The 15,715-nt window shown below is 34.1% G+C and overlaps 1 protein-coding gene across 1 annotated transcript in view; it reads left to right on the top strand.

Annotated features, from left to right (window-relative positions):
- The first annotated feature begins 300 nt into the window (after nt 1–300).
- LOC150099994 (uncharacterized protein C3orf38 homolog) overlaps nt 301–15,715 on the top strand; it is a 34,172-nt gene continuing 18,757 nt past the window's right edge. Inside the window, exons 1-2 of the mRNA XM_090402897.1 lie at nt 301–377; nt 8,865–9,012. Of these exons, the coding sequence (XP_090259023.1) occupies nt 8,892–9,012 (121 nt within the window). The 5' untranslated portion in view covers nt 301–377; nt 8,865–8,891. The remainder of the gene's footprint in view (nt 378–8,864; nt 9,013–15,715) is intronic.

Genomic DNA, 15,715 nt, shown 5'->3' with positions numbered 1-15,715 from the left:
TTGGCCTCTGCAATAATAATAAATTTCGTTTGAAAGTTCCTCATTTGTAAAAGAACCAGTTAACCCTGATTATATAAAACAAAACAGTTTTATATAATATACAAAACATACCGGAGTTCTAGTTTTTCGTAATTTTATTTAATTTTAGTTTTTTCTAAAACTAAAACGTTTAGCATGAAACAAATATGCTTTGAGGTAATCTTTTTATAAATCCAAATCTCAAGGATTTGTCTATAATTTTATAATAGTTTTTGTTTTTATTTGTTTTCTGTTTCGTTTTTTGTTTGCTGCTAGGTGGAACAGCGTCATATTTAGAATGTTCGGTGGTAAATGCGTAGTATGGTGTGAAGTATGCGTACTTTCTAGAATTTGCACAGGTAAATTGTTTTGTATATGTATAAAGTGTAATTTTGGATTACAGAAAAATATGTTATAATTATGCACACAGAAGTGCTTGTATGAACTCGGCATTTTCCTCACAAGGTAGAATTTATGAGTCTTGGATATACGTTCGGTTCTCGTTCTCTGAACATGTCATATCATAAAATAAAATTGTGATTCAGGATCTGGAAAAGTAGAATGGTTGTACAAAAAAACACAAAAGACCTTGTTATTTGTATACCGAATCTAGTAAATCGGTAGCACTAGGGAACAAGTAGAAAATGTTCTGGGGAAAAAAAGTTACTTCCGCAGTGCATTGTACATGGAATAATTCCATCGAAATTTTTCATGAAGTACGAAGCACACCCAGCGAAATTATACAAAACATGAAATTTAATCTCATTTTAAGTGTTTCATGGAGGTAGTCTGCTTGTACTTCTGTGAATCGAAATGTTAGATAATCCAAAAAACCCTGCTCCAGATTCCAAATGTGTAATCTTTTTAAAGCCATTTCAGCAATCTTCAGTAAGCGGAGTAGGAATCTCACACTTGGTTATTTCATTACTTTGTGTGAGACCACCCATTCATCACTGAAAATCATTCATGTGCCTGTAGTGAGATTTGAATCCACAGCTTGTTGATTGAACAACAAGCTGTGGATTCAAAATATACCAATTTTCACATGGTCTACTTCAACAATAGCATAACTGTTAATTAGTGCACAATAATTCCATGAATATTACACATAGAGAAAAAAAAAATACAATATGTTCATTATACTTAGCTGTCACTGCATACCACCAACGTCTAGTTTTGCCTTTCTATAAATGACACCCATAACATTAGTTTTTAAACTAGAGTGATTCAGAAATACTTATTAGGCATTTTTATTTCAGTTTACTTCAAGTTTTCAGTAATAATTTATTTTAAATTTTCTAAATTCACATAATTCATAAAAAGAATATAGGTAGGTTTGTTTCTTTTTATGTTTTAATTATGGAACTAATAATTTGTAATATCATTTGGTCCTGACTAATTGAGGAGATGGTATTTACCCTCATTCCTTCTTTGAATCTGCCACTGCTTTCCTCTTCTGCCTTTTATATGCTTTTATGTTTTCACAGTTTGCTGAAATTCAACTACAGCTGTATATGTGATTAAAAAAAAAAAACATTATACTTTCATGTTATAATTATTATACTTTGTTTAGAATAATTACTTCCCATAACATATGTCTTGTAATATACAGAATGTTCCAGTAGGAATCTTTTGAACTTCAAGGATTGATTCCTTGAGTGATTTTAACCAAATGACATCGCAGATTTATATCAACATGGTTTTGATTCCAGACAGATAGGGGGAGATTTTGCATCTTCGTTGATGAAACTCTTCTACTGGATGATGTAACCATACCACTCAGCACTCTGAGGGTTTGAATTCTGTTATGGATGTTTGCAAATGGCTTCTGTGAATGTCATGTCATTAGATTTTCAGGCAAATTTCATTGCCTATGCGTGTGACCACAATCCTCACTTATTAGAGATCTGAAGTGGCTTAAAAAATTATGTTTGGTCTCTAGAGTGGTTTCTGGGTTATTTACATCTTAGCCAATCCACAATACTATGGGGTTACAATCTTTCTGCACACTGTTTTGTATAATTAGGGTTAACTGGTTCTTTTACAAATGAGGCATGTACTTTCAAACGAATTTTTTTTTTCTTCCCATATCTGACCTATATGTGAAAGGCTGCAAACCTGTTATGCTGACATCACATCATTTACAGGTTTTGTAATGGCATTGCAAATACTGATGATTTCTCAGCCATGTTGTCCTTAAGCTGAATTGTTTTATGTTGTATCTAAATATGACATAATCACTTATCTCATAATGTATTCTAAGAATTGCAACACAGTCCTTAAACACCCAGTGAATATTTATGTGTGTTCAACCACTTAAAACATCCTTTTGGAAGGTGCTAAGTTAAAGGGCATTTATGTTCATCCCTTTTTTTTTTTTTTTTTTTTCAGCTTCCCTCAAAAGTTGTAAAGAGTCTTCTGTGGACAAACTTTTCAATATGCACAGTTTACCAAAGTATAAATTATGAGCTTCAGATGAACTTTTGCCATTGAGTCCTCTGAAATTCTTATATGCATGGGTATACTTTATTCATAGTGAAGGGACATTAACTAATAATGTCGATTGCTTATCTAAGTAGCTGAATGAATAGCATCTCTAGCTAGCATGCTGTAGATTTGAATCCCACTGTGATAGATGTTTATGAACATCTTTAAGGTGGTAGATATTTTGTGTCACCTGATGCAAGACCATAATCCTGCTTATTTGTAGGCCTGAAGGGGCTTGAAAAAGTATCATATTTTGTTCTACAGCAGGCTTCCTGTGTTATTTAACCTACCCTACTACATGTATTAATAGGTTTACTATTAATAAAAAATGAAAATTCTGTGTGTCAGTTGAAAAGAATTTCTGTTGGATTTTTCATTAAATGTGTGGTGCAGACTTGTTGGGAACCAGTCTCAGCAATAATGTCCCTACTCCATGATCTAACATATACTACTCATATATACTCAACAGTCAACTCAGTTGAGACATGTTCTTTAATTTTTTTATTCTTATTTATTTATATATATATTTTTAATGAACTGTCAAAATTTTTAGAGGATCTTTATTGACTCACCAGCATTGTGTATTTTCCTTGCATATGAAAGTTTTGTATTTATCAGAACCATTGCTGGTTCAACTGCTGGAATACTCGGTGCAGTTCTGTTCTTTTCCAGCTGGCTTTCCTGACCTTAGTGTTTTTAGATTTACATCTAGGATCATGTGAAAGGGTTATATTAGCATAGACAGAAATTATCACTAGGGATGCACTGCATCAAAGAATTTTGGATGCTGCAAGAGGGTGTGCTGAAAAGTTGAGATAATCACCATGAAGAATTGAGGTGAAACCTCATTTGAGGTGTTTATCAGAACTTTTCAGTCCCCCCCACCCACATCATATGTTATGACCATCTAGCAGCAAAAAGAACAACACAGGCATTTTTACAATATGTAGAAATATCTGTGAATAGAAAGCAGACATTTCTAACAATTTTATTGCTGTTTATTTCTTAAAATAATATATTTTATATCCCTTTACTATCCCTATCCATTAATACTCATTACTATCCCTATCCCCTCTGGGATAAGAGAAATGGTGTCTATCTACCTATAGGTAGCAGTGTCTTACCAGCACAGAATTAGAGAGTATCCTAGATTTAATATTGAAAATGTTGATTTTCTTGAACCCATTGGTGATAGTGAAAGTACAAATAACAATCCACTAGCATAAAAAAATATGTACTAGCAGTCCTTTGTTTAAGTGGTATAATATCATTGAAGAAACAACATCATTTGAAAATCTACGCAATTTTTCTCTCTAGATGTCTTGCAATAAATAAACAAAACCAAAACATCATGTATTTTTTTTCTCACTCAAACACTGCCACCTGCAATACACTTGCAGCAGTGAAAAAAACACTTCCCTTTAAGAACTATGTTTTCTCTGACATTACTGTGCCTGATGGTAATGGCAAAAAAATTGACACTTGCAGAATATGAGTTAAAAGATTTTCTCTTTGCAACCCTTAGGTTTTCTGAAATGGCTTGAAACAGATATTTATTGCTTTTTTTTTTTGTTAGTTACATTTCAGTGAACAAAAATTAGCCTCAGGATGAAAGATTGTATAAACTGAAACATGTTTTGGGTCTCCAACAATGAGTCCTCTGACTCATTACAGGAGACCCATTATTCACAGGGGACCTATGCTAACATTATTCACACAATACCTATCATGCCTCACCAGTGAATGAGTTCACTGATGAAGCACTCACAGCTATTTCTGGCAACCCGTTCATCACCCTCTAGGCTTAAAATCTAGTTCTGACACTCGCTAACCACACTCACACACACACACAATGTTCATGGACGATTGGTTCTCTCCCTTACTGCTGTGTACTGAAAAAGGTCTTAACTGTTAATCCTATAAAACTCCTTTCATAACTTATATGCTTCTATCTTGTCTCTTCTTTCTTTGCCTATCAGCTAGTTTTTGAAGCCCACAGACCTTTAGTCTGTTTTCATAAGGAGCATGTTCCATAGACCTGCCACATTCTTTGTCACTTGCCTGCATATCCTCTCCACCTCTTCTTCATCCCATAGAATCTAGGCAACCAGATCTATTTGCACCAGTGCAGATATGCCTTATTAAAACAAGAATAACAACCTTCCTATTCAGCCTTATTATTATTCTCCTTATAAAGGAGAGAGTTTGGTATTATTTAAGGGTTATCTCTCCTTTGTTTAATTCATCCCATCAAAAAAACATAGATTTAGCATAAATGTTTATGCATTACTGTAAATACCAATAGTCTAGATCAGCGTTTCTCAACCTTTCTAACCCCAAGGACCAGTAAAGTGCCTAAAACAATTCTGCGGACCACTAAGTTACAGAGGCATAGCTGGGGGGTAGGAGAGATCAGACCCTGGTGGCATCTTTTTTGGCATTTATGAAATCTTGCCTTACACTCTATAAAACAGCAACTGAGTGATGAAATAGACTTCGACAATGTGATCGATTTTGCAAACAGAAAAGAAAGAAAAATAGCATTTTAGAATGTTGGAATTAAAGTTTTACTTCAAAAATAAACATAGTGTTTTTAATTTATTTTCCTATACTTTGTTTTGACTTTTTGTAATTTTTTTTAAAAAAACCTATGTAGGAATTACGAACATTTCGGAAAAACTGTGCCATTTATAACATAATAAATCTAAAAGCATGTTTTGAAAGATATGGCATCATAATTAATTAAACTGGAAGTAAACAATTAAAAGTGTATCATCATTGAACAAAGTTTTAATTTTTATAAAACAAATAAAAAAGATGATATAATTATGTTACTACTTACTTTTAATGAGATGGTTGAGCTTCTCGGCCCTTGCAGAGTTGCTGGATATCTGGCTCAATATTGGTCAACTTCAGTTGAAGATCAGCACACACACACTAAGACGATTTCTGTATTTTGTTTTTATTTGAAGGAGTGATGAAAATCCTTTCTCACAAAGATAGGTTGTAGAAAACTGCAGGACTATTTTCAATGCTTCTTCAGATAATTCCGGAAATTCACTTCTCACTGAAGACAAGATCCAAAATTGAGCAAAACCAAAATCACGGAATTGTATTTTAAGCCCACTGTCACTTGAAAGCTCAATTAACTGTTCCTTTTTTGATAACAAAAGTTCGTTCTCGTGACTGCAAGCCTGAAATGGATCGCGAACCCACAGAAATTTCTTATAAAAGTTATTCGGAAAATATGTTTCAAAATTCCATTTCAGATTTTTGAGGTGGTCACAAACCCTTTCCACAAACTCAGAATGAACAAAAATATTATTTTCCACTAAAAAGGATTCCAATGTTGGAAAAGGTGCAAATTGTCTGTCTTTTACATAATTAATCCATAAAACCATTTTTTTCTTGAATTCCTTTATTTTGTCGTAGGCATCAAGTACAGTTAAAAAATTTCCCTTCCCTGAAGGGAGAGATTTAGTTCATTTAATTTTGAAAACATGACTGAAAGATAGGATAGTGTTGATAAGCATGCTTTGTCAACAAGGAGTGATGCAAAATCAGAATTACGTTCATTTACAAATAATAAAACTTCGTGCCTTAATTGAAATAACCTTGTTAGTACTTTGCCCCTGGAAAGCTAGCGAATTTCAGAATGAAGCAAAAGTTGTGTATATTCACTGCCCATTTCATCGCTGAGTACTGAAAATAACCTGTTATTTAACAGTCGAGCTTTAATAAAATTAACTAGCTTGACAGCGTTGTATAGCACAGTTTTAAATTCTGGTGGCATTCCTTTGGAGGCTAACACTTTCTATGTATGAAACAGTGCACCCAATTCATATCCAGAGCTACTTCTTTGACCTTAGCGAGCGCCATCCGAACAGAAGCCTATACATTTTTCCCATTGGATCCTTTTGTGTATTATGTAATTATTGAGTGTGAAATATTTCTTTTCCAGTTGTTCGGGATAACAAAGTTCTACAAAACAGAATATTATCATGAATGTTGTTATCATGCTCATATCTTACGTAGCATATTAACTGCGCATCATTTGTAACATCAGTAGTTTCGTCTATTTGTAATGCATAATAAGGGCTCTTCTTAACTCTTTCAATTAACTGAGATTCTGTCACCTGCCATTAATTCTGCGACCGACAGTGTCATTTGAAAGAGGAATCAAATCAACATCTTTTAGTAACTTGTTGCCAAACATAGTTTTTACCACATCTTTTATAGCTGGAAGTAGTAAATTTTCCCTGTTAGAATGAGGTTTCCCTGTTTTCGCTATGTGCAAACTTAAGAGCTAGGATGCTTCCAGTGCTTTGCTATTAATGGAACCCGTGGCTGAAATTATATCTTTCCCATGATTTAATGTCCCTAAGCATCGCTGAAAAAATTCAATTGGCTTATTTTTCACATCACAATGTTTGGTTTCTAAATGTCATCGGAGTTTTGCAGGTTTCATGCACTCATTCGACAACACTTCATAACACAAAACACATTGAGGTTTCTGTTCACTTTCATCTCCACACCAAATAAACCGAAATTCCAAATATGAACTGTTATATTTCTTACTGTATTTTTTCTTTGAACTGCTTGTTTCTTCTACTTTAATAGTATCAGATTTACTGGCCGTTACAACACCTGTATTACAATTAGGGTTAGCATTACCTGTTTCATTTGCTCTTCTTTTCAAAGTCCTAGTTCTAAGCCACTTTTCCATTATTAAAAAAATGTTTCCGGAAAATATATAAAAATAAATACTGGGGTTAACTCACAACACACTTTGTTCAAGTATCACTTAGCACTTCTGAAGATATACTGAGCCTTGGTTGAAGGAAACCTTCAGTAATAAAAATCAGTACACAACAAGCAATTGGTTGAAATGTGGATAACATATGTTCACTTCAAATCTGACACAGCAAGGGAAGGCGGAAGCAATAAAACTATATTGTTTTTCACTTTACCCCTCTTTTATTATTCGTCATTCTGCAGCTACAAATTTAGCAGCAGAATGAATGAATAATAAAAGAGGGGTGAAGTGAAAAACAATATAGTTTTATTGCTTCTGCCTTTGAACATTCTGATGCTATTTTTTTTTTTTTTTTTAAGGCTCCATTTGATTTCAATAATTTTTACTTATTCAATTTTAATTTGTTTTGTTTGGGTAATTAAAAAAAAATATTTATTTAATTAATTTAAGTCTGCTACGGACCACCTGTCCCATCGTCACGGACTACCTGTGGTCCGCGGACCACAGGTTGAGAAACACTGGTCTAGATCATTAATTTGGGGTTCCCATATTGCAAACATTGCTGGTGAATTACTAACAAAACAGGCTGTAATGTGTGTACAGACAAATGATTTCAAGCTTTCTTTTTTTATGATTGACTGCACAAAAACAAAACTAGTTCGTGTGGGAGAGTTAGAAGAAACTAAAAGGATGTCAGAATTCACAAAGAAATTAGAAAAGGGACAGGTAGAGGCAAATCTTACTGATAACATGATAGCAAGCGACACGTGACACAATGAAGCCTCGTTGGGTAATAGAGTATATTAAGAATATCGAAGCATTTGACAGGCCAAGACCATGATGCATCTTTTGAATGCGTGCATAAGTCCTTGAAGCGCACAAACTTCTTTTTTTTTTGACATCTTGGACGTAATAGTTCTAAATTCTCAGCTGCTTTACAATGTAAAAACAGGAAAATACATAACACTTACTGATTTTTAACTTAAATCTTCCATATGCCAAGATCAGCAACTAAAACAAGAACCCCTCAGATTAACAGAAAGACACTTCCCATTACTGGTTTCATCCACACCAAAATAGAAATAATGCTACTAGGTATTACCAAGGGTGTTCAAATATCTCACTTGAAGAAAAAAATAAATGTGTGACAAATGTGTCATTGCTCTCTGTATATATCTCTGTTTTGAAAATTATCATACGATGTCTAAATTTTGATAATGATAATGATGCAGAGTAGTTCAGTATTGTATAAAAATACTGACTAAGATTTTACTAAAACAATAATTATCTGTCAATTTTGGTTAATCCTGATTTGAAAACAAATAGCCAGTTTTTGCTTGTTGGTTTTTAAGTTAAATTATAAAAGAAATAAAAAAATAAGTTAGCTAGGCGAGTTTAACCAGATTTTATTATCTTAGCAGCAAAAAAGTTAATTTCAAACATTTCAAGACTGCATTTACTATTTTTAAATTTCACATAAAGCCTAGTAATGATTACAGCTCTTTCATAGAAATAAAATTGACTGCTGTTATTCTCCTATTAATGAACATATTAAGTTCTTATATAAATAAGAAAAAAGAAATAATTTTTTCTTCCTTTCTAGCATATTTTGAATGTGTGTCTTCACACAATGCTTTCACCACAGGAAAAAACGGGCCTTAGAGCCATCTTATTGGCCCTTGATATTAAAGATTTAATAGCAGTCACAGCTACTACAACAAAAGGAATGATTGTTGCAGAGACTAAGAAAGGTATTATTGTCTTCATTTATTTATTTTATTTTTTTTTAAGATTAATATATAACATCAGTACTACTTAGTTGACTAACCTTGACTTAGTGCAGTCAACTTTAGTAATAAAGAATAGCTTGAGATGTCATCAGAAATTCAGAATAAGTGAAGAACCATCATATCTGAGGTGTCATGAAATACATTAGAAAAAGCACCTTTCATTAATTTCCATTAATGAAACACACTTTTTTCTGACAAACCAGTTCCATTTTAGAAAAAATAAAACAGTATTTGTGTCTTTGAACTTAAATCATGTAGGATGCAAGGCATAAGGGCTTTTGTTTCCTTTAAATCAGCATTTTTCAAACTGTGGGTTGCACCCCATTAATGGGTCACGACCAGCATTTTTTTTAAATGAAATGGAATATAAAATATTAGTTGATCACACAAATTTCATAGCTTTTAAACCCTCTGATTTGATTTTGTATGAGTATTAAAATCTGATACTTAAAAATGTTTATGCTTGCTAATGTGCACCAGTGGTGTGTGTGTGTGGGGGGGGAAGGTAGTGACATTTGCTTTCACTAGAGACCTCTCATAGTATCTGCCTTCATAAGTATTAAAACATTCCATTTAGCTGTCACACTAATGTCTGTTTCAAATTATCATTTTTTTTTTTCTGAAGTGATGTTAATGAGTATGATTATTTGCAATAGTCATAATATTTAATCGACCTAGGAACAGCTATCAAAGTTGAGAAGTATATTTTCAACCTTGAACCAATTGAAAACAAAAAAAAAAGTGCACTAAATACGTGCATAACATTGTCCTTGTGTATTCCTGATTGGAATGAGCTTATGAACACGCAAACACATCCGTCACATTAAATAAAATGTTTCCTAATTTCTGTTTTTGTGTTTCTTGCTTAAGGGTCAAATCGGTATAACTGAGAGGAGATCTCCATGTAGCCTTTAAGGGAATGCAGAGAACTGACTGGGGATTCAGACATAATATCCAGTCCTCACCTTCTTGTGATGCACCCTATTAGCTATCTACCTAGATATTGAATGGAAGAGGATGGACTGACAGTTTAGAATTTAGCTGACCAAATTGTACATTTACTAGCTTAAACCATAATGTAAAATGATGGTACAACACGACAGAATTTCATGCTGGCTGGGGCATTGCCTGGTTAAACAAGGCTCCCATTTTTTTGTTAGGGAGCAGGGCAAACAGCAAAAAAAAAGTCAGCTATTGGAACAAATCCCACAATACATCCCAGCTGAACATCAACAGAGTTCAAGATTGGTACTATCAATGGAAAAGAAATGGAACTAGCAGAAGAATTCGATAAATAACAGATCGACATAATAGGTATGACCGAAACAAAGAGGACAAAAACAGGTGAGAGCTTTCTAAGCGACAAATACAAAATGTTTTATTCAGGCAATGATAAGTGTGGGAAAAGAGGGATTGACTAGTCACTAAGTATGAGGATGAATAATCTTCTTGAATGGCAGACAATATCAAGTAGAGTGATGTGAGCAAATATCAGAATGGGAACTGGACATTAAACCTATTTGTGCTTATGGTCCCACGAAAGGTTCTACCAAGGAAGAAATGCCGTAATTTTTTGAGGCATTAAAGAAGGCAGCTGGCTCAATGGAAAAGGATATATTTGTCCTTGTTGGAGATCTAAATAGCTGAGTAGGAAATAATTACCAGATTTAGAAATGTTTTGGAAAAATTTGGAGAAAAGAGCAAAGCTAATAATAATGGTAAATGCCTGTTGGATTTCTATTCAGGACATGGATTAGTTATTACTAACACCATGTTCCAACATAAAAATGTGCACAAATTCACATGGAGAGAAGATTCAAGAATTAAGAAAAGTCTTATCGACTATGTCAGTGCTTCCCAAACTTCTGGATGTCAGGGCCCCCCCTTTGTAAAAATTAAAATATTTCACGGCCCCCCTTGAAAAAAATCGTAATAGAGAGATATATTGTAATTAAAATGAAAAGCCAAACGGCTAGTTTTCTGGCAACTTAATAGAAATTAAGCAGATAAAAATCCTATGTTGTTATATAGCCAGTAAGTGAAACTCAAGATCTACGATCTATATGAGTTTCAATGCCGAAAAACTATTGGCGAAGGCAATTCGAAGCAAAAGTGGAGCAAGCTGCCTCACTATTCTCGATATTCTCTCATAATGTAAAACACAGCTCCCAAAACTAGCCGTTTGGCTTTTCATTTTAATTACAAAATATAAGCACACCTTTATGGCATTCGTATAGTGCAGTGCTTCCCAAACTTCTGGATGTCAGGGCCCCCTTTGCAAAAATTAAAATATTTCACGGCACCCCTCGAAAAAAAATCGTAATAGAGAGATATATTATTATAATATTTATTGTATTTATATTCAATACAAAACGTACACAGCAAATATTGCAAAAAATCAAATGCAAATATTACATTTTTTGCCTCTTACCGTTTGGTTCTGAAGACGATGCGGGCTGTTCTGGTAAAATATGAAATACTGTCCTTTTTTGGAGTCTGTTTCTGCTTCTTCTGATTGTTCGCGGGGAATTTTTTTTTTTTTTTTTTTATCAGTCACTTATCCATCTCAGGGTTAAATTTTTTAACGTAGAATAGATCAAATAATATCACCCTTTACCGATACTGGCACACCTCAGACTGATAACATGAAATTAGTGAATATTACCTGAATAAGGGAATCCCCCAGACCAGGAACATTTTTCTCTTTTGTGACTTTTCTCCCCTTTAAGGTAATTAAGCCTAACGCGAAACAGACAGCAAAGGCAGGTTTGTAAAACTTGCATATGATTGGTGCGGTATTAACAAAAGATCGCGCAACCGAAAGATAAAAGCATAGCTGACAATTGAGTTGAAATGCTAACTCTCTTCAACCGAATTCCATATGTGAAACTGCCATAACTTGTATACAACACAAGATCATTATATATATATATATATATATATATATATATATTACTTAGTTTTAACACTTTTACAAATTTTAACATGTTTGGTTGAATTTTATTGCTGCCTTGGGAAATCGAACTCACACACATCTAATTAATAACAATAGTTTTTTGTTAGATATTGTGTTTGCCCATGCAACATATGGTTTTGTTTCAGTCTATACAGCATAGTTTCTGTATGAGGGGACATGTGATTCATTAATTAGTGTGTTTTTACCCCAGTTGCCTCTAATTGCACTATTTGTTGAGAAATATATTACACAGACTCCTCATACCTTATTCACTGGCATAATAAAAGTACTTGTTTTTATTGCCTCTGCAGTATAGTGGCTGTTAGGGAGGGCCCACTGCAAGCGAGTTACTATCTCCTCACATGAACTTGTTTAAGCTTTTTTTCATGTGTGAAGTATATGCGAAACTTTTATTGGTAACAGAAAACTAGCTCGGATGAGAGTGATAATATAAAACAAGTTTTGATATGTATATAAAGTTAATATCAACAGTCCCTGATTACGAACGCGTGATGAAAGGGACAGGAAGATTTGGAGCTTCCCTGGAGAGCATTCGAAGTAAATACAATTAACCAATGCTTTGAAATGAAACATGAATAAGCAATATTTACTAATATTCATTAAGAGCCGAAATACACAGGAAGCAAAGTTTGTGAACCAACACCAATGTGTGAATTTTTCCATTAAAATATAAAAAATAACAAAAAAAATAAATAAATAATAAAAGTTAAATACGTTTTTTTTTAAATAAAAAAATCTAGTTAGTCTTAAAACATTTTAAATTTGCTTTCATTATTTCGCGGCCCCCCTCAACAAAGCCTACGGCCCCCAAGGGGGCCGCGGCCCACAGTTTGGGAAGCGCTGGACTATGTTATAGCTGATAGTGATATTTTCTCACTAGTTCAGGACACAAGAGTATATAGAGAATTTGAAATGGGAAGGGATCACCATTTAGTTCTGAGCAGGATACAATTGAATTTCACATTAAAAAGAAGAGAAAGAAAGCTTTCAGAGGTGAACTGTAGACTCCAATATACACATGTTATCATTGAAGAAAAAATGAAAGAATTTGAAAACAAGAACCAAACCTTGGAGATTCCATGGCAAATCCTGAAGAAAACAATGATTGATTCAACCAAGAGGCATGTGGTGAGGTTATCTGTAAGGATAGAAAAAATCAAAACTCCAGAGGCAATGAAGGAGAAGAAGAAGAAGAAAGCATATCAGAAGTTCCTGGCAAGTAAGTCATCTTGTACTCTTAAAGAATACAGAGAAAAATTAAGAAAGTAAAGCAAAGCACTGTGTAAAACTAGCTGAACAAAAGTCATGGTAAGACTTTGGTAAGAACATGTAAAATAAATATCAGAAAGGTGGCAAAATATTCTGGAGGCTATTGAAAAAGCTTAGAAATGGAGGAAAAAGTAGTACTGTAAAAGGAATCAGAGGTGATAAAGGTAACATGAAAACTGAAGATAAAGATATTCTAGATGTCTGGAGTAATTTGAAAGACTTCCAAATGGAACAAGCAGTGTCAGCATGATTGTGGAAAACTCTCAACAGGAATACATATTCATACTTGAAGTTGAAAAAGTCATCCAAAATCTAAAATGTGGAAAGACAGCTGGAGATAAATTCTGCCATCAATTCTCAAATATGGAAATATAGTGGTTTTACGGTGGCTGCATTGCATAATTCAGTTGGTCTGGTCAGAGGATCAAATTCCAGATGATTTGAGCAGAGTGCTCATTGTACCCATCTGTTAAAAAAAAAAAATAAAGCTCAATGTGAAAATTAGAGGAATTTCCCTACCGAGTGTTCCTGGTAGGATCTATGGAAGTATACTTGAGAAATGGCTAAGAAAAATTGTGGAAAGGAAGCTTGGTGTAAAACAAACTGGATTAAGGCCAAATAGAGGTTGTCAGGATCAGATTTTCACTTTAATATAAATAGTTGAGAAATATTGGCAATCTGGAAAAGGCATATGACATGGTGCTAAGAAGAAAGCTCTTTAAAATGCTACAGTTATATGGTGTAAATGGGATGTTATATCAAGCAGTACATAGTCACTATTTAAGTCAGCAGTTAGAATTGAATGAGGTATAGGAAGATGGTTTGAGGTAAAATCAGGTATGTGACAAGGGTACACATTATATTCATTGTTATTCATTATCTATATGGATCACATTATGTAAGAAAGTGGTATTAAATCTGATAAAAAGATGTCATACTTATAAATAAATTGGTACAAGTCTGCAAGATTCCCTTATTCAATTGAGTAACTGTTGTGATAAATTTGGTCAGAATATCAGCAATAAAGTGCATGACAGATAATTGCAATATCAGCAATGATAGTGCATGGGAAGTGGTTAAGGAGTGTTTGAGGGAGGTAATTTGCTGACTGCATACCTAGAATACAGAGAGTAAATCAAGTGGAGTTAAATGGATGAATAACACCATTAAGCTTGAGCTGCAAAAAAAGAAACAATTGTGGATGAAATTTAAGGAGAAAGGTGACCTGCAGGCACATGAACAGCGCAAAGCACAGGCCAGAAGAGTAACTAGTGTGGTAAGAAATGCAAAAGCAGATTTTGAAATTAGCAATGCAAGCTAAAGTGAATCCCAAACAGTTCTTTCGATATGCTGCAAGTAAAAGAAAAAATGTATACTTTACTGCAAAATGATTCTAAGGAATGCTGATGGCAGGGAGGTAACTGAATCAGCTGAAATAGTAGAATTACTAAGTGAACACTTTGCAAGAGTATATCATCCAGGCTATGATATTGCAAGAATGAGAGAACGAATGACTGATACAGGAATTGAAGTGAAAGAAATGGAGGTGAATAGTATATTACAGAACCTTATTGTAAACACATCTGTGGGATTGGATGGTTTACCAGCTCGAGTCTTACGTGAAGCGGCAAAGGAATTATCAGTTCCCTTGACTATATTGTTTAATTTAAGTCTCAGCTCTGGGTTAGTCCCGAGGGGGGGGGGTGGAAAGAGGGGAAAATAGTTCCATTGCATAAAGAAGGTTCCAAGACTGTTGTTGCAAATTACCGACCGATCAGCATATCAGGAATTGTTGTCAAATTTTGGAGACATTAGTCAAGCAAAATACAGGAATGGATAGATGAAAATCGGATACTGTATGGAGGACAGCATGATTTTGTGAAGGGTAGATCATGCTTCAGTAACTTGCTCAAGTTTTATAATACAGTGATGGCTGAACTGGATAACGGTAATGGATTTACAGTGATACTGCTGGACTTTGCTAAGATCTTTGACAGGATACCACATGGAATTCTTGGACCACTGCTATTTAATTTGTTCATTAATGATATGGGAAAGGATCTGAGAGAAACTGTTCATTTATTTGCTGATGATTGGGTAGAGCAATAGTGAATGCACATGATGTCCAATTTTTGCAAGATGGTTTGGATAGATTGACAGTCTGGGCTAATGAGAATGGATGTCAGTTAATGTAGCAAAGTGTAAGGTTATGCATTTTTGGGTGGAGAAATTAGCAGCAGTATATCACACTGGAACTGTACTCCAGGAGGTTAACGAAGCCAGAGATTTGGGTGTGTTGGTGGATAGGGAGTTGAAGTTTAGGGGACACATAGCAAAATTGGCTAAATCAGCTCATCAGATCACTTTGTTACTGAAGAATACTTTGACGAGCAGAGATAAGACAATTATTGTTCCTCT

The sequence above is a fragment of the Typopeltis vanoorti genome, chromosome 13 (genome assembly GCF_054136105.1).
Source record: "Typopeltis vanoorti isolate ZY-2024b chromosome 13, IOZ_Tvanoo_1.0, whole genome shotgun sequence".
NCBI classification, from domain to species: domain Eukaryota; kingdom Metazoa; phylum Arthropoda; class Arachnida; order Uropygi; family Thelyphonidae; genus Typopeltis; species Typopeltis vanoorti.
Note: the sequence above shows the minus strand (reverse complement) of the source record. Positions and strands in the feature narration are given on the sequence as shown.